The following is a 20,143-nucleotide window of genomic DNA, read 5'->3' as shown; positions in this document are numbered from 1 at the left end:
ATATTAGAAATTCCTGTGGCACACCAGTGTGAAGTGGCACACTGGTTAAAAATCACTGATACAGAAGACTTGAAATGTAACAAGTTTAATGTCATTTAATGTGTAATGGAAACTTAGTTTTAAATTATAGAAAATGTATCTAATTAAATTCAGGTACATACAATTTAAACAAACACTTTGGGGTGTGTAATTCACAAATTAGGAAGTACCAGTGTGTTTTTCGAGTTTGAACTTTTAATCTAATCCCTGAATGCAACTTTATACAGAGTATAATGTCATTTCTTTTCATTTTACAAAAGTTGGCTTTTGTTCTGTCACTTCTCTGCACTTTTTCTCATTAATAACAGATCGATACAGAGTGATCTGAATAAGATAACTGAGATCACTAAGGAGGAGTAAGAGGGGCCACAGGAGGAGTTTGCTGAAGCAATTGTGGATTGCAGTCCAGGACTGGATTGACTGAGCTGAATGCCTCCAGAGCCAATGGAAATAGAGAGCTGGCTCTCTCAGGCTCTGGGTCTGAGGCTGTTCTTCCTCAAGGATGCCTGGATGATAGTGCCGCAGCTGCCGGCATTTCCCAACGATGGTATTTTGTATGGGAAGGAACTCTGGGCACAGCATAGGATCAGGCTGGCCTGGCAGAGGGTGGCAGTTTTATTCTTTGGATGTTCTAGAGGGTACAGGCTCTGAGGTAGAAGTCCGCCATTCTTCCAAAATTGTGTAATTTTTGTATATTATGTTGTTTTTAGTTTGTAAAGTAACCCAACAGAAACAAGGTAACTAAAAACCGGGAAAAAGATAGGCGAACTCAGGTGTTAAGAGTTTAGCCTTAACTGGTAGGCTTAAGTGATTAAAGCTATGATTTGACAGGCTTAGGCAACTACGTTAAAATAAAGATTCCTTTCCTTTATCACCAAACTTTTACCTCTCGAATTTTTGCCTAGAGGGTGTCAGGGGGCAGCAGAACCCCAAGTACTGTTCAGTGACAATACTTTATGTTAACTTACAGATACTGTATGAGTCATACTTTGAGTATTAAAAGTAAAAAATTTTATTTAATATAAAAATGTTAAACACACTTTCTTTAAAATATATATTAAAATAACTTAGGAATTCCAGTCAAATCCCATAATGGTCTGTTAGGTAATCTAAGACTGCTGTTGTGCTTGACAAAGCATTAAAAACTCTTTTCTCTTGCCTTGAAGTTATCTTTTCCATCATGTACATTAAGTGTTGATGAAAACACATATAAGGAGTTCCAAGTTCAAGAGCAAGGTCAACCCAGTCCCAGATGCATTTCAGAGGGGTTTCCTCATATCCAGCAAACATGGCCGGGTTTGCTAAGAGTCCTCTTGCAACCATCACACCTACAAATTAAAGCACATCACATTTGTCGACACATTAAGAATTCAGTTACAAGGTCAAACTCAAACAAACAGAATATTTTAAAAAAAGTAGTATTACAAGGTTTTACAATGCCCTTATATTAGTCTGTTTAATTGAATTATAATATATTTTTTATTTTTTTAAAGATTTTATTTATTTTTTGAGAGGGAAAGGAAGGAGGGAGAAAGAGAGAGAGAGAGAGAGAGAGAGAGAAACATCAATGTGGGGTTGCTAGGGGTCATGGCCTGCAACCCAGGTATGTGGCCTCACTGGGAATCGAACCTGTGACACTTTGGTTTGCAGCCCGCGCTCAATCCACTGAGCTACGCCAGCAAGGGCTTATAATACAGTTTATTTTGAGAGTTGTTTTTATAAACCCAGAAAGTTTAAATTTACAGGTATTCTTTATTGTATTAAAACTTCTACATTAATTAATCTTGAAGCTTTTTGTTAAGGGTAAATCCAAATGATCATAAATTAGGCTTGCTTGAAGTTAAGTTTATCTGTATTCTCCCCCTTGGCAATAGGTATCACAAGGCTTAGTATGCCGGTACTTTAAGGGGATGATGAAACACTATAGCAGTCTGGGGTTCTTTTGGTTTCTATGACTTCTCTTGTGTCACTAACTCTCAATTCTAGTCTAAGTGTTCTATTTTACAAATAGGCTATCTGGAAGATTCTTAACTGGTCATTCACTAGATACGATGGTGGCAGTAGAGTAACTGAATTTACTCCAATTAAAATAATATATTGTTTCCACCCTGGCCAGTGTGGCTCAGTTGGTTGGGCATTGTCCCCTCAACAGAAGGGTCAGGGGTTTGATTTGAGGTCAAGGCGCATGCCTAGGTTGTGGGTTTAGATCTGTGTTCAAGATGTGTTTGAAAGGCAACCAATCGATGTTTCTCTCCCTCTCTTGCTCCCTCCCTTCCTTTCTCTCTAAAGTCAATAGGCATATCCTCGGGTGAGGATTAAAAAATAATAATAATAAAATAATCTATTGTTTCTAAGTAGAAGAGTTTTAACATCATTTTAATAAACTGCTTAGCTTAAATCCAGTACAAAAGAATAGTTCCAATTTAAAGAAAAATAATGAAAACATTCAATGATTCTCCCATCCCAACTTTTTTTGCTAGTTAAAAGTAAAACATTCAAGTACTTATTTCTTACCATCTGTCCCAGTAATATGCCATACATTTTCTGCTTCTTTTAAGCTTCTGATGTCTCCATTAGCAATAACAGGTATAGACATATTTTCCTTAATTATTTTAATGGCTTCGTAGTGAACTGGTTGATGTCTTTCTTCAACAGTTCTCCCGTGGACTGTAATCCAGGAAACACCTGTTGCTTCAGCCTTTCGACAAAGATCTACAGTTCTTGTAAGATCATCATGGATCCTATAATTTCAAAATTATATCCATCTTTTTATAGCACACAAATCAAAGCTAAAATTAATAAATAATATTTCATATAAAACATTATTTAGTTAGTTTTGCTGTTATCATATTATCACTACATTCCACTATCACTAAGGGTTTTTTGCTCAGGGATCAGTTTCCATTTAAGATTTCAAATTTAGCTATTTTGCTATTGGGAACAATAGGATGACAAGTTTTATCCTACCTAGTGCTCTTCCCCTTCAGCTTTTGTAACTGAAGTCATCCAAATACTGTCACACATGAACTAAAAGACGCTATCCTACCTAATATCTGCTGTACACACTCCACACCCAAGATGGGAGAATATACTACTTTATCTTGAAATATGTTTTTAATTTGTCACCAAAAACCTCATTCCTGGTTTATTCTCTTTTCACTGTGGAATTTTTTGTGCAAATACCATTCCTATTTTCTACTCTTGGTACCAGGAATGTTTCTTAGCATTAATTATATAGTACACAGAAAAAGTTGAGGGTTTCTTTTCAGGGAAAGTTTTTAATGATAAAGGAATGTTTTCATTTCTGTTGAAAAACACAAAGATGAAGTTGTTCTGGATTATAAATAAAAAGGTATATATGCATTTTCTAAGTATCTTGTTTCAACATTTCCATATACCCAGCTACAAATTAAGGATACGAACCCCAGATAGAAGGAATACTCTTTTATTTCCTAAGAATTACCTGTGAATAAATTAAAATATTGTCTTTACCTTATTTTAATAGATACCGAAAATCTGGGACTTTCCACTTGATTTCTTATTTGTTTCACCATATCCTGAATGAGCTCTGGTTTGTTTATTAAGCAAGCTCCATAACCGTCTGCCATTGCCCACCTTTATAAAGCCAATACAACAAATAAATTGTACAGAGTTGAAGAGAAGATATAATACTAAAGGCACTGTAAATGCATCTATTTCTCTATGTAGCAATATGGAATGGAATCAGTTTTTTACAATTCATAAACCCAACATTTCTAAGTGGATCAACTTTAGGTAAACACATTCCCAGACCAAAAAGTACTTAGGGGAAATGGTTTTCATTGGCAAGTGAGAAAATTAAATTAGCATTCACTCAACCAAAACAGATTTAAGTATTTGTAATTAACTGCAATTATTTCAGATTTTTTAAATTTCAAATTTGATGTTTATTGTACGTAACAAGAGGTTTTATTAGTCTTAACAGTAGAGAGAAAATTTTGGCTTACAGCATTCCAACACCAGTAAACAGCTCATTTAACTCTCCTAATGAGTATACAAATATGTCTAATCTAATTTGGATTATGCCCTACTTAAAACCTTGATTTTATTATTTGGACACATTTTGAATTACTGCCAGATAATTTAGTACAATGTCAGAAACATAGGGATATTATTGTCAAATTAAGTACATCTATCAATACCTAATTATTTAAAATCAACCAAATAACTGTGGTATAGGAAAAAAGTTTATTACAAGAAGTTATTTTTATAAAAAATTAATTAGGAGAAAATAAATGGTGAGTTCCCAAATCACAGAATCATAGTCTTTAAACCAAGTATATCTGACATAGCAGTAAAAACACCTTTTAGAAATTACTATAAACATCAGCATCTCAGTAAGTACTTATGGATGAGGTTCAAGACAGATCCACAGATTAAAACAGTTCTAGCAGTGAGGTAAGCTAAAACAGTTGTCAAGAGTCTACACATTGTTGCGCTATCAGAACCTACCACAGCATGTAAGTTCCTAAATGATCTTTCTTTATTCTTTCTTGCTTTTTATTTAGAGCCCAAGAACTTTAACTCTATTTTCCTTATGTTTTAGTTCTTGGAAAACTGGAAAGGTAGTTTACCATTTCCACATAGTTTTTTTTTCCTAATCTTTTTTTGGGAAAAAAAAGCCCTGGCTGGCGTAGCTCAGTCGATTGAGCATGGGCTGGGAACCAAAGTGTCCCAGGTTCGATTCCCAGCCAGGGTACATGCCTGGGTTGCAGGCCATAACCCCCAGCAACTGCACATTGATGTTTCTCTCTCTATCTCCCTTTTCCCTCTCTAAAAATAAATAAATAAAAAATCTTTAAAAAAAAAAAAGAAAATTCTTCCAACTTCTTTGAGCTTTACCTCTGAGGGCAACCACAGTTAATGTCTATTCCATTTGCATAAGGACCAACTATACGAGCAGCATCAGATAAAAGTTTCGCATCATTAGCAGCAAACTGAACAATCAGTGGGCAGTCACCTGGTAAAACAAATAGTTCAACATTAAAATTCACAGAAACACATGCACACACGAGGTACTAAACTCTAGTGTTTGTACAATATAAAATAACTTTTTTAGCTTAAGGAGTATATCTGTTGAAACAAGATAGTATTAAAATAACTTTAAATATTTTAAATTAAAAAATTTACATTTAGTACAAATTCAACAGTATAAAGTTTTTTAAATATATTTTATTGATTATGCTATTACAGTTGTCCCTTTTCCCCCCTTCCCTCCCCTCCACCCTGTACCCCCTCTCCCACCCACGTCCCCCCCCACTTTAGTTCACTTCCATGTGCAATTCTTATGAGTTCTTTAGCTTCTACATGTCCCATACTATTCTTACCCTCCCCCTATCTATTTTCAACCTACAATCTATGCTACTTGTTCTCTGTACCTTTCCCCCTCTCTCCTCTTCCCACTCCCCTGTTGCTAACCCTCCATGTGACCTCCATTTCTGTGGTTCTGTTCCTGTTCTAGTTGTTGGCTTAGTTTCTTTTGGTTTTGCTTTAGGTGTGGTTGTTAATAATTGTGAGTTTGCTGTCCTTTTACTATACATGTTTTTTCTTTATCTTCTTTTCTTAGATAAGTCCCTTTAGCATTTCATAAAATAAGGGCTTGGTGATGATGAACTCCTTTAACTTGACCTTATCTGAGAAGCACTTTATCTGCCCTTCCATTCTAAATGAGAGCTTTGCTGGATAGAGTAATCTGGGATGTAGGTCCTTGTCTTTCATGACTTGGAATATTTCTTTCTAGCCCCTTCTTGCCTGTAAGGTCTCTTTGGAGAAATCAGCTGACAGTCTGATGGGAACTCCTTTGTAGGTGACTGTCCCCTTATCTCTTGCTGCTTCTAGGATTCTCTCCTTCATTTTTACCGTGGATAATGTAATTATGTGCCTTGGTGTGTTCCTTCTTGGGTCCAACTTCTTTGGAGCTCTCTGAGCTTCCTGGATTTCTTGGAAGACTATTTCCTTTGCCAGAATGGGGAAGTTCTCCTTTATTATTTGTTCAAATACGTGCTCAATCTGTTGCTCAATCCCTTCCCCTTCTGGTACCCCTATAATTTGGATGTTGAAACGTTTAAAGATGTCCTGGATGCTCTTAAGCTTCTCCTTGTTTTTTTTGAATTCTTATTTCATCATGCTTTCCTGCTTGGTTGATTCTATCTTCCTTCTGGTCCACTGTATTGTTTTGAGACCCAGTTTCCTGCCCTTCACTATTGGCTCTCCTCCGTGTATCTTCCTTCATCTCTTTTATGGTAACCTGCATCTTTTCATCTAATTTGCGCCCAAAATCAACCAATTCCATGAGCTTTCTGATCACCAGTGTTTTGAACTGTGCATCTGATAGATTGGCTATTTCTTGGTTGCTCAAAAGGATGAGTCCTGGGGGACTGATCTGTTCTTCTGTTGGAGACATGTCTCTCCCTGTTTATCCTTTTTTTTTTCCTTCGATCTGGTTGTGCTGGTTACGGTGAGGGGCGGAGATTTAGGTGTTCACCGGGGCTAGGCACTCCAGTCGCTAGATTATGACGTTGTATGTGGGGACGGGTGCAGGGGCGGGAGGCAACAATGACAGTAGTTCCGTTCTCCTGGGATCTCAGTCCCTTCTCTGGGGTCCTGGGCTGCGAGCTCTGCCCTGGTGCACAATTGCCGCCTCACTGGGTCCGCCAGCTGCTGCTTGTGTACTCAGGGTCCACCGCTTCGTTCTTGTGCGCCCCGGATAGCTTACGTGCCGAGTTCGCGCCGAGTTCTCCCCAACCTCTGCGCGCCGCTGACCCACACCCACCCAGCTCCTCCTCTCTGCCCCTCACACGGGTCTAGATGAACGGGTCTACTTCAACTTCTTGGCTGTCTGACTTCCATTCAGATAAATTCTCTATCAGTTCTGGGTGTTACTCTGGCTCTAAATTGTTGTTGTTCTAATCTTGGTTGTGCGTGGAGGTACGGTGCGTCCACCTATGCCTCCATCTTGCTGGAAGTCCAGTATAAAGTTTTATAAAATGAAAAGTACAACAGTGTTGACAGACCCCTTTTCCAATGGTGAGAACTAGTTATTGTATTCCAGAACAATTTTATGTATACTCGTAATATTTAAACAAATGTGTACTTTCTATGTACATTGCTATGTCTACTGCTTTCTTTTAAATCTGATGTATCTGGGAGACTTATTTTCTTATTTTAGTGGCATATTCCAATGTGTGTAGATGGACCCCACAGCGTACTTCTAGTTTTGCATTTGTGGCCCTTGCAAACACTGTGGTGAGGATGCTCTCACACACCTGCTGTGAGTATATTCATTGGGTAAACTCCTAGGCCTGTAACTGTTGAATGAACATCTAACATTTTGATGTTGGAGCCTCCATATTCTTTGAACATTTTTCTATGCACAATTTTTCTTTTAGTTCCTTATTTTCTTATTTATTTTTTAATAAAGCAATGAAATTAGCTCCATCTGAAGCATAAAAATATTAAAAATAGTTCCCCAGTTTTAGTTTGTCTTTGAGTATATTTGTGCTCTTTTCTTACATATAAAAGTTTAAATTTTAATATAGCTAAATATATCAGGACTTTCCTAGATATTAAGGACAATTTTTCTCATCCTTGGGTTAGTGTTATAAACTCCAAATAGATGTATTTTAATTTTTCTAAAGACTTTTTGATAACTACCTGTATGAGATTTATGGTTTGCCAAAATGCAGATTTCTGGACATCACCCTGGTTCCACCATTTATAGTATCATCACAGGATCAGAGAATTTGCTTTCTCCTGAGGATGTAGGGTGTGTTTTCCTTTGCAACTCAAGAGAGTTACATTCATTTATGGGTCTAATATATTTTCAACACCGTGCTAGAAGTGGAGGATACAAGTCAGTAAGAAAGAGTTCCAGGTTTCAAGAGTCCATAGTCTAGCAGGAGAGAGTTATTTAAACAGGAAATTATAACACAGCAGGATTCAGCACAACATAAAGCCTGTGCATCAAAGAAAGGCCATGAGTGGAGGGTGATTAGGAAATTATGTTGGCCACAAAATTCGAGAGCTGGATTAAGAAGCGTTAACGGTCATTTGGCAGAGAAACGGGGACATAGGGGATTGGCATGACTGAGAAGGATGTTCTAGGTAGAGAAGTATGAATAGGGCATGTTCAAGGACTTTAAATAACTTAGTATTTGTGAATAATAAAGTCAGTGGGCTATGGAGAAAAACTAATGAAAGATAAAGCTGCAGATGTATTTAGGACCAGATCATGAATAATGTTATATATTATTCACAAGTGCTGGAATTTTACTCTTTAGGTCAGTGGTTCTCAATCTTTAGCAAACTTAGAATCATCTGGAGGGCATTTTAAAACAGATGGCTGGACCACATACCCAGAGTTTCTGATTCAGTAGGCCCAAAGTAGAGCCTGGGAATTTCCAGTTCTCACAAATTTCCATATGATGCTGATGCTCCTGGTCGGGAGCTCATTTTAAGAATCACTGCTTTAGGCAATGAGAGATCTAAGAGACGTGATCAAATTTACGTGTTAGAAAGGTCACTTTGGGCTGTTTGGGGGATAGTCTGCAATGAGAGAAGACTGGGGGCACTGCGATAGGAATCTAATCGAACAGTCCGGGTGAGAAGGGGGCCACAGGGAAGGCTAACCTTACACTTTGTATGCCATCCAAAGTTTGAAGACACTCAGCAAAAATATACTTAAAAACAGACTTATATTAAACACACAAAAAAACTAAAATACTTTAAAATCTCGGAATTTGTTGTCTCTGATTAGACAAGATGGTTGAGTCTTTTTCCTTTTTAAATTCTATCAAGTCAGCAAACTCTGAGTTTCACATACCTTGGTTTGTGGTAAATTCATTGTCTCTGGCTTTTACAGATCTGACAAAATCAGCAGCAACTATCATTGGTGTATAGCACAGATCACAACTGTACTTTCTGACTAGTGTTCTAAAAGCCAACCTGTAAATAGGTAAGATTTTAATTAGGCATTTAGAAATCACCACAATCATATGTACTTCCAAGTTTAATTCAGTTAATTATTAAATATTTATTAGAGAAAAGTTCTGCCCATGGGAAGATGGAGATATACTTTTCCCTGTACTTTGTGCTTAGTGTAACTAAAAATCCTGTATGTTATATGTAAAATGAAGATAAGAAAACTCTGAAAGGTGGAGAGAAGAGAGTAAGACAGTGACCTTGGGACCTGAGGAATAAAAATTGTGACTTCCCTGGGTTTTCTTTTTGCCTCAAAGAACCCAGACCTGGGGCTCAAGAAGCCAGCAATGGGTACAGACAAAACAGCCCCAACAAAAGTTTGCTCTCTCTAACCAACAGTCAGGGAAGGGGCAGCCTAACAAAACAGAAAACTTTAAATAGCAGCTCTACTATAACCAAACACTCAGGAGAAAGAAAAGTTATGGTTCCACCTCCACAAAGGTTGCAGGGAGCCTAGATTTCTACCATTCCAAGGCTGTAACAATGTTCTCTAACACCCCTCCAAGGCAGTATCAGAAAAGGCCAGGAAGGCAGTTAGGACTTTAATCTCTGCTTGCAAGTAATGATGTGTCCCTTGGGGGCATCAGTGGAGACTTCAAGGGGAGCCTGGATTCCCACACCGACCCAGCAGCAGTGAGGCACCCTTCTCCCCACACTAGGAGTAGTATCAGAGTGTGCATGGTGAAGAGCCAGCACTTCATTATTGCTAGTTACCAGGCCACCCATTCCATGGGGAGGTGGAACTCTCACCCCTGCTCCACAGTAATAAGGAGACCCCTGCCCTCAGACTGTGAAAGTAGGCCAAGTGTGGGAACTGGGTTTCTTCCTCCACCGGATTGTGATGAAGTAGTACCTTATATTTCCCCTGCTGTAGTGGTGTCAGAAAAAAAATAAAAACAGATACTGTTTTTAAATCAATACTCATTGATTCAATACTCAGAATCAATGTAATCCACTATATCAACAGGCTAAAGAAAAAAACCATCAATTGATGCAGAAAAAACATTTGAAGAACTCATTCATGAACTCATTTTATCATGAACTCATTCATGATAAAAAAAATGCAGGAAAACAGGAATAGGAGGGATCTTTCTTAACTTGATAAAGAGCACCCATGAAAGGTCCCACAGCTGATACTACAGTGAAATACCACTTCATATCCATTAGGATGAGTATCATTAAAACAAAAAGAAAAACAAAACACTGGTGATACATCAGACTCCTGTGCACTGCAAGTGGGAATCCAAAATGGTACAGCCACTATGAAAAACAATATGGAGTTTCTTCTAAACCTAAAAATAAAATTTCCATATGACCCAGCAATTCCACTTCTGGGCAAATACCCTGAAGAATTAAAAACAGGGTCTCAAAGAAGTATTTATACATCCATATTGATAGCAGCAAACTTTTACTATAGTTTGGCTTTTGCCCAAACTATGGTAACCCAAGTGTTCATTAATAAATGAATAAACAAAATGTGGCATATACATACAATGAAATATCATTCAGCCTTAAAGAGGAAATTCTGATGCATGCTAAGACATAGATGAACCTTGAAGATACTATGCTAAGTGAAATAAGCTAGTCTCAAAAAAACAAATGTGATATAATTCTACCTCTATGAAGTTTTATATATAGACAAGTCAAATTCATAGAGGGAGAAAGTGGAGGTTGCCAGAAGCTGGGGCAATAGGGAATGGGCGGGGGGGGGGGGTGGGGTTACTGTTTAATGGGTATAGAAGTGCAGTTTTATAAGATGAAAAGTGATTAGATGCAAAACAGTATGAATGTACTTCACAGTACTGAATCATAGACTTAATGTTTAAAACAGTAAATTTTAAGTTACATGTATCTTACCACAATTAAAAAAATTAAAAAACCAACTCAATAATAAAAAAGCAAACAATTAGAATATTAGCAAAAGACATAAAGAAATATTTCTTCAATAATACACAGATGGCAAAGAAGAACATGAAAAGATGTTCAATGTCACTAGACACACAGGAAGTAGGAATCAAAAAACCATGAAATATTACTGCAAACCTATCAGCGGTGCTAAAATACAAACAATGACATTATGAAAAGTTGGTGAGCAGGAGGAGAGGAAACCAGATCCCTCATATATTGTTGGTTGGAGCATAAAACAGTGCAGCCACCCTAGAAAAGTCCAGCAGTTTCTTAAAAAAGTAAACATATATAACTACCATATGACCCAGCAATTGCAATCCTGGGGAACAGTCCTAGATTAAATGAAGACTTATGCTCACACAGAAACCTGTGCATGAATGTTCATATTTATTTAACATCCATCATATCTTTATAGGTGGGAGCTGTAAGCACTACCATTTTTATAGATCTAAAAATTAAGCTTGGAGAGGTTAATTATTTACTCAGTGCCACATATATACTTGGCAAGTGGCCCAAGCCAGTACAGATCCCAAAGCTCAGTGTTTGAAGATGCTATGTGGTAAGACGCCAGAGCATAAAAAGGAAATCACCATTTAACAATACTTACTTTGAATATCGAACCATTGGGGCAGAGACTTTTACCAGCTGCCCAGAATGAAACATTTCTATTGGGTCTTTTTTTCTTTCTTGACATACTGTGGTTTGTACACAGTCATTCTTCATAGACACAGGTTTGTTTCAAATCTGAAAAAAAAAAAAAATCAATCAGTTTACATAGAGAAAAGTTACTTTCCATTACATGAATTCCTATCATTCTAACAATTCCATACATTTTTCATTAGGCCTGTGGGATCGGAAAGCTTTCCTTTTTTATCTTCACCTGAGAACATTTTTAAAATCCTTTTTGTTTTCTTAAAGATTTTATTTATTTATCTTTATAAAGAGGGGAAGGGAGAAAGAGAGGGAAAGAAACATAGATGAGAGAGAAACACTGACTGGCTGCCACTCATATGTGCCCTACTGGGGACAAACCTGCAACCAGCATGTGCCTGACCAGGAATTGAACTGGCAACGTTTCATTTTGTGGATTGATGCCCAACCAATTTAGCCACATGAGTCAGGGACTGAGGATATTTTTTCATTTTCATTGCTTTTAGAGAGAGAGTGCAAGGAAGAGAGAAAGGAAGAGAGTGAGGAAGGAAGGAAGGGAGGCAGAGAGGGAGGGAGGGAGAGAGAGAGGTAGAGGTGGGCAACATTATTGTGAGAAACATTGATTGATGAGTTGTCTTCCATACCCACAACCTAGGTATGTGCCCTGACTGGAAATTGAACCTACAACCTTTTGGTGTATAGGATGATGTTCCAATGGAGCCACAAGGGCCAGGGCAGGATCAGAAATCTTCTTAACTTCTTTTCACAGTATCAAATGTGATACCGCAAAATTCTGCCTCCACAAGTCACTGATAGTTTTTAGCACAATGGGAAATTATGTTTATGTTCTGTACAGATTATTCTTGTTCATATCAAACACTGTTTCAAATTATATACTTAACTCATTATAGTAACATATTCTGCTCAAATTAGTAAATGACCAAGAAGTGGAAAACTACAAGATTTCTTTCATAGTATACCCTATCATAACTTTTCATGTTATTTTTTAATTTAAAATTTTGGCAATGATAAACCAGGAAATTTGATTGGTATCATTTCATATATTGTAAATGTATTCCCGACACTTTGAAATACCTTATTTTATCCAGGAAATTTAAATGGCATTAATTGAACAACTTTAAGTAGTTAGCATTTCAAAAGATAGACCAGTATGTTTAATGTTTATTCTTATTCTCAAATTCTATTCCTTGTACCTAAATCACAAGGCAAAAGAAAAAAAAAACCCTTATTCTTAAAAATTTAAATGTAGTATTGTCTAGTCAAAATTTCATGAAAAATATATAATTGCCTGGTAAATTACTTTTCTGCCCAAAGAGGTACAAATGATTAAATTAGGCAGTTAGTAGTATTTTACAGTTGCTACTACACTTAAAATCTTTTAACTTCATAGTGTCAGCTTCTTTTCATATTTCAGTTTTTGGCCTTAGTAACTTAGAAACAGATATGGCCAACTTTAGAAAGGTTGACTTGATGAACATGCAAGTTTTATTTAGCTAATCCTGAAAGTACAGATATAACCTAAATATAAACTAATTACTTTAATTTTCTTAGGTGGAATGTACAGTTAGAATATGATAAACTAGCTTTACTAATCACTGTTCAAAAAGCCCAACTTAATAAAAATTTGGACAAAGTTATTAGCATCTTTTCACTCTCTTTTTAAAAATTACCTTTTATATTTCAATTACAGTTGATATACATTATCATATTAGTTTCAGGTTTACATCCCAGTGACTAGACATTACATAACTAAGTGAATATCCTGATAAATCTTGTACCCATCTGACACCATCAATAGTTATTAGAATTTTATTGACTATATTCCCTGTGCTGTACTTTCCAGCCCCATGAGTACTCTGTGACAACCAATTTGTACTTCTTAATCCTTTCACTTTTTCACACATCTCCCCTAACCCCTCCTATCTGGCAACCATCAAAATGTTCTATCTATGAGTCTGTTACTATTCCACTTGTTTTTTATTTTAATTTCTTCTTATTTTTAATAGATTTGAGAGAGAGGAAGGGTAGAGAGAGGGAGGGAGGGAGGGAGGGAGTTAGGGGGAGAGAGAAAGAAACAGAACATTGATTTGAAAGAATTATCAATCGGTTGCCTCCCGCATGTGTCTCAACCAGGGATCAAACCTGCAACTTTTTGGTGTAGGAGACAATGCTCCAACCAACAGAGCCACCTGGCCAGGGCTATTTTGTTTTTTAGATTCAACTGTTGATAGATATGTATTTATTGCCATTTTACTGTTCAAATATTTGATTTTTTTTTTTCTTTTTAAAGAACGTTTCATATAATACTGGTTTGGTGGCAATGAACTCCTGTAGTTTTTTCTTGTCTGGGAAGCTCTTTATCTTTCCTTTGATTCTAAATGACAGCTTTGCTGGGTAGAGTAATCTTGATTGTAGGTCCTTGTTTTTCATCCCTTTGACTGCTTCTTGCCAGTCCTTTCTGGCCTGCAAAGTTTCTGTCCAGACATCAGCTGAGTTTTATGGGAGCTCCGCTGTAGATAATTAAGTGCTTTTCTCCTGCTGCTTTTAAGATTCTCTCTTTGTCTTTAACCTTTGGCATTGTAATTATGTCTTATTGTGGGCCTCTTTGAGTTCACCTTGTTTGGGATTCTTTGTGCTTCTGGGACTTGCATGTTTCTTTCCTTCACCAGGTTAGGGAAGTTTTCTAGCATTATTTTTTTCAGATAGGGTTTCAGTTTCTTGCTGTCTCTTTTTCTGGCACACCCATGATACAAATGTTGGTATGCTTGAAGCTGTCCTAGAGGCTCCTTACATTATCCTTATTTTGGGGGAAGATTCTTTTTTCTTTCTGCTGTTCTGATTAGGTATTTTTTGCTTCCTTATATTCCAAATCACTGATTTGATCCTTGGCTTTATCTACTCTACTGTTGATTCCCTGTAAATTAGTCTTCATTTCAGTTAAGTGTATCCTTCATTTCTGACTGGTCCTTTTTTTATGCTGTTGATGTTCTCATTACGTTCCTTGAGCATTCTTATAACCAGTATTTAAAACTCTGCATCATGTAAATTGTTTGTTTCCATTCTGTTTAATTCTTTGAGTTTTGTTCTGTTCTGTTCTTTGTCCCTTCATTTTGGCTGCCTCCCTGTATTCATTTCCATATATTAGGTAGAACTGTTTCCCAGGCTTGGTAGGGTGGCCTAATGTAGTGGGTGTGGGGTTTAGTGACATAGCCTTCCTAATCACACAAGAACTCAAGGTGCACCCCGTGGGCTGCGTACACCCTCCTGTTGCAGTTAAGCCTTGATTGTTGTTGGCAATCAGTGGGAAAGATTTATCCCCAGGTAGGTGGGCTGCAAGAGGAACTGCCTGCAACCACCAAACACTGACCTGCAAATACTAGGGAGGATCAGCTGTGCAGGGGCCCACTCCACAGAGCAGGACTTAACTTCAGTGGTGCTCTCGTGCTTGCTGAGTCCATCCCTTGAGTGTGTCACTTGTGCAGGTGGTTGGGTGGTGGTGCTTCAAGTGATCTGAAGCTGTCCACTGGTGCATTGGCTCTGGGCCTCCAAGAAGGTGTAGGCCAAGCTCAGTTGCCATCTGTGTTTTGGCCAGGGCCAGCCAGCATTAGCTGCAAAGAGATCTGCAAAAGGCTGCCACTTGTGCTGAGCTTGGAGGTGCATAGGTGAGGCCAAGCTGCAAACCATAAGGCTGGCTGCTACTAGTGCCAAGCCTGGGGCCACTTAGCAAGAGGTATAGGGCACACTGAGGCCAGATGCTGCTTGTCTGAGAGATTTTAGTTAAGTCTGCAGGCTGAGCCAAGACAGGCTATTTGCGTGAAAAAACCACTGGAAACAGCTTGGGTCAGTCTGAAAGCTGGGTGGGGTGGGCCCTTGGGGAATCACCAGTGTGGGGCAAACAGTGTTAGCCAGGTTGATGGAACCTCAGATATGGCTGCCTGCTGGTTTTGTGTGGGGGAGGGCTCATCAAAGGAACAATGGCTTCTGCTAGCACTTCTGTTTGGGAGATGGCTGCTTCCGTGCACCCAGTTTTTGCCCTGATGCCAGGTAACTGATTTCCTCTCTGTATGTGTCTGGTGCCTTTCAAATTGTTGCCCAGGGCTGGAGCTCATATGGAGTCATTTTGAGTAAGTCTGTGCATGGACCCTTTAAAACGAACTGCCCGGGACTCTAATGTCCCTCTGTCTCCCTCAGCCTCCATCCCCACTGGTTTTTACAGCCAGAAGTTATGGGGACTTCTCTTTCTGGCACCGAAACCTTGGGCTGGGGGGCCTGATGTCGAGCTGGGACCTCTCACTCCTTGGAGTAGCTCTGTAGCCAATATCCCTCCTAATTTTCATCTGCCACACATGGGTGTGTGGCCAGTCTGTGCATATCTCCATTCCTCCTATCAGTCTTGATGTGGCTTGTTCTTTAATTCACTATTTATAGGACTTCCATTCAGCTGGATTTTAGGCAGTCCTTAATGATGGTTGTTTTGCAGTTTAGTGGTATTTTGATGTGGTTGTGGGAGGAGGCGAGTACCACACTTACCTATGCTACCATCTTGACCTTTATTATCTTTTTTTATAATAAAGATTCATTAGAATGATATAAGCAACATATATAAAGTATAAATAACAAAATAGTTCTTTTCATGAGTCAAACCTGTTTCTTCTCTCTTGCATTTCATATCTTGGTTATACCATCACTGTCTACCCCTACTCACTCAAGTCAGAAATCGAGGGTTTTCTCTCCTTCTCTAGCTCCCACAAGTGTGTTAACCAAGTGGTACCTTTAATTGTTAAGCACATCTTCATTCCCCTTCTCTGTATATACTCATAATCCCCCCTCCTGAGAGTCTTTTTTTAACCCCAGAGTTGATCTTATTTACCCACTACACCCATTACTCTGTAATGTCATCATGTGTATTTACAATTATTTTTATAGAGTATAATAACACCTATCTATCTCTTCATGAGTTTTTTGAGGGCATGGGCGTGTATTTACTCATTCAACAAATACTAAGTTCCTGGTAGATGTTGGAAATACAGATGAAAATACATTTCCTATGTCCTTAAAAACATATTAGAATACACAAAACAATAGCTCAGAAACACACAGGCACACATTCACAATTTAACCACTGTGTAATTGTCTAGAGAAGTGAGGAAGTCATCAACACAGGAAGGAAAGCTTGAGCTGTAACTATGTGGGAGTTGGGGGAAGTGTCCAGACACAGACAACAACACACATAAGACCAGATGCTTGAAAGTGCTTGATGTTTTCAATGAACCATTAGTGGTTTAGTGTTGTTTGAGTTCTAAATGAACTAGAGAGTAAGAGGGCCTAGATAGTAACGGACCTTATATACCAGGTTGAGTGTTTTAGATTATACAATGCAGGGCACTGATTTTCAACCTTTTTCATCTCATGTCATACATGAATTATTAAAATCTTGCAGTGCACCAAAGGAAAAGAAAACCCCAAAACAGTGGAACTTCCGTTCCTGAACTTAATTTATTTTGTAATGCTATTTGAGAACTTGAGAATGCTCGGGACTAGAAACGTTCAAGACCTAAAAGTGAGGTTTGACTGTATTTTTTGCTGATCTGACAAAGAAGAATAGGTATAATTTCAATTCATTTATACCAGATAGCTATTGTTGCGTTGGCTATTGTCACTTCTTTTTTTAAAGATTTTATTTATTTATTTTTAGAGAGGGAAGGGAGGGAGATAGAGAGATAGAGAGAGAGAGAGAGAGAGAGAGAAACATCAATGTGCGGTTGCTGGGGGTCATGGCCTGCAACCCAGGCATGTACCCTGACTGGGAATCGAACCTGCGACACTGTGGTTTCGCAGGCCGCACTCAATCCACTGAGCTATGCTAGCCAGGGCCCACTTTTTTTTTTTTTTAAATTTGACAATGTCAGTGCCCCTGACTAAATAGTCAGGCATCACATGTTCTTAAAATTCTTCTGGCACTCTGGTTGAAAATCGCTGAGGTAGGCCCTTGGTTCTTAACCAGGTTTTCTTCTCCATGGGAGATTTTTACATAAGTACTCGACATGCTAACATATGCATGTAACCCATTTCCATGCATGCACCACATATTTTTATACAAGCTGTCTCTCCTTGTTACTAGTTGTAACTGAAAATTTTTAGCAGGGAAATGACAAGATCAGATTTCTGATTTAGAAAGACTTCACTGGAAGGTGTAGGTATGTTGGCAAAATATCAGTAAGGAGGCCATTATAGTAGTAGATCAGGCCATGCATAAGTGTCTGATCTGGGACTCTGGGAGAATATAGAAAAGACAACAAATTTAGGAGCTATTTAGAAACAACAATAAAGTGGCAAAATATTTAGAAGGTGGAAACCACTTTATGACAGTGCACGTTATACAAGAAGAAAGAATTCTGGATGGATGGCAATTTGAATCAATGAGATAAAGAACCAGAAGGAGAAACAGATTTTGGCAGGGAAACATGAGTTCACATTTGAGCACAATGAACTTGAGGTGCTCATGGGATAGATTTTCAGATGGTGATGCTTCATAATTGGTCATATAGATATAGTGCTCAGGAACAAGGTAAAGATATAAATTGAGTCTTTAACCTTTAGATAATTGAATCTACAAACACAGATGACACTTAAGGATGCCTTGCCTTGCAAGAGATCCTTCAAAACACCAAATTTTAAGTAAAAGAGAAAAAGAATGCAAAGGAGATGTAGATGACCTCTGGAGCTGGGAAGAAGAAACCTGAAGACATATTTGAAAACCAAGAGAGGGGAGGGTATTACGAAGGAGGGAGGGGATAAGCATCTTAAACATCACAGAAGAGTTAAGACTAAAAAGTGTGCAATGACAACTAGGTCATTAGTGACTTTTGCAGAAACAATTTTATTCATATTCACTCTTGTAATTTTGCTTAATAAATTCATAAATCAGTAGCTCTCAACTTGTAAATGAGCACAATATGGGGAGCTTTTAAGAATCAGGATGCCTCACCCATATTCCTGACCAATTAAATGTTTATCTTTGGGCTTAGGACGCCAGCATCAGTGACTTTTAGAGCTGTCTAGGTTATTTCAATGTGCAACCAAGCATAGGGGAAAATAAATCCATACACTACAAAGCACCTGCTTCAATTGCATAGTTAAATGTCTCTCCCTTACCTATTAGCTCCTTTGGGATAGGATATGGATTGAGACTTATGTTTGTAAACTCATGTTGGTAGGTATAGGGGTTCAAAATTCTTCATTGAATGAGTAAATACTATGTAAGTTTTTTAAAAATTTTCAATGTAAATGCCAAAGAAAAATAAATTTCATATTTCAAAGATACTGCTTATTAACATTGAAGAATGATTTAAAATTTTATGTATTACGGATAGTGAAACCTGAGTCTGAGCACACTGCTCTTGGCAATTGTGTAACCTCAATTTGTGTGACCTCCATTCCGAACCCTCAATCCTATTCATACCATGATTGAGACCAAATTATATTAGGGAGAAACCTGAGACAAACAAAAAGCATAATGTAGTGTATCATGAGAGTTGGTCACTTGAGCTGTTTTAAGTATTAAATGCATTTATAAAGTACTTAGAAAAGCATTTAGCACAGGGTAAATACCATTACTGCACTTTCTGAAACACTTAGCAGAATCAAGAGAACCACATAGCTCTGAATTGGGATCCCTGGGTACGTAAAGGAAAGGTTGTATTGCTTTCTTCTTATGAAGAAATGCTTAAATTAACCTTCTTGCATACGTGACTGACCTGTTAATTATTTAGCATTTAGCTTGGGAGAAATCTAGGTTAATGAATAATGCAGATGTAGCAGAGGAGACGACGATGAGAACTTGATTTTACAGCTAAAGTACTGTTAGTTAAGATACGGAAAAATCCATCAGTTTGTAATATGAAGTATGGCATTATTCACAGCACGTGGCTGAAACGTACATGAAGTAAAAAAGCAGGTCCTGATCTCATGGGAGAGAGGACAGAGGCTGAGTCTACATTCCCACTGTAGCATCTGGATGCTGAGTCTACAACTTCATTCTTCATTGACTTTCGGCTCTCCCTAATTCTCACTATTCATCCCCGGGAACTTTCTTCCAGATCGTTTCCCGCCAGCCTTTACCCCAGAATTGAGAATCAAAGGCATGGGACAGAGGAAGTTGGATAACTACTAACTCCTGCCAGCTGGGCCCGTGGAACGCAAGCGAAACACCCACAAACCCTCTCCTTCTTCTCTGGTCTCCAAGAAGCCCCTGTTCTTAGGATAAATACTTGCTTTAGCGATAACTGCTGCGGCCACGTTCCGGTGTCCACCTTTTCGGCCCTGGAATCACTCAAGCCCCAGTGGAGCGGCGAGAGACGGCAGAAAGCGACGGCCCCACGGCTTCGGATTCCCGGGTTGGCTAAACCCTCGGCGCCCGCCTGCTCTGGGACAAACGCTGCTCTAGGCCAGAATCCTGCCAGCTGCTACCTATCAAATCAGTACTCCAGATTGGTCCGAAGCCGTG

The 20,143-nt window shown here is 38.3% G+C and overlaps 1 protein-coding gene across 1 annotated transcript; it reads right to left on the bottom strand.

Moving 5' to 3' along the window:
* Positions 1–1,027: 1,027 nt before the first annotated feature.
* DUS4L (dihydrouridine synthase 4 like) lies at positions 1,028–20,095 on the bottom strand. Its single transcript, XM_045828066.1, has 7 exons — positions 19,912–20,095; positions 11,573–11,709; positions 8,900–9,021; positions 4,921–5,038; positions 3,532–3,654; positions 2,554–2,780; positions 1,028–1,367 (listed from the first exon to the last, which is right to left on the bottom strand). Exons 2-7 carry the CDS (start codon positions 11,686–11,688, stop codon positions 1,120–1,122), a joined length of 954 nt encoding a protein of 317 aa, XP_045684022.1. The 5' UTR covers positions 11,689–11,709; positions 19,912–20,095; the 3' UTR covers positions 1,028–1,119.
* Between the last annotated feature and the right edge of the window lie 48 nt (positions 20,096–20,143).

This window comes from Phyllostomus hastatus, unplaced genomic scaffold (assembly GCF_019186645.2).
Source record: "Phyllostomus hastatus isolate PE091 unplaced genomic scaffold, TTU_PhHast_1.1 phas_scaffold_78, whole genome shotgun sequence".
NCBI classification, from domain to species: Eukaryota; Metazoa; Chordata; class Mammalia; order Chiroptera; family Phyllostomidae; genus Phyllostomus; species Phyllostomus hastatus.
Note: the sequence above shows the minus strand (reverse complement) of the source record. Positions and strands in the feature narration are given on the sequence as shown.

Excerpts from the sequence above, each read along its gene's own strand:
- DUS4L (XM_045828066.1), bottom strand. The coding sequence starts at position 11,688 with ATGAAGAATGACTGTGTACAAACCACAGTATGTCAAGAAAGAAAAAAA. Across the intron at positions 9,022-11,572 it reads CCAATGGTTCGATATTCAAA|GTTGGCTTTTAGAACACTAG; the intron begins GTAAGTATTGTT and ends ACCTATTTACAG. Across the intron at positions 2,781-3,531 it reads TCGGTATCTATTAAAATAAG|GATCCATGATGATCTTACAA; the intron begins GTAAAGACAATA and ends TTGAAATTATAG.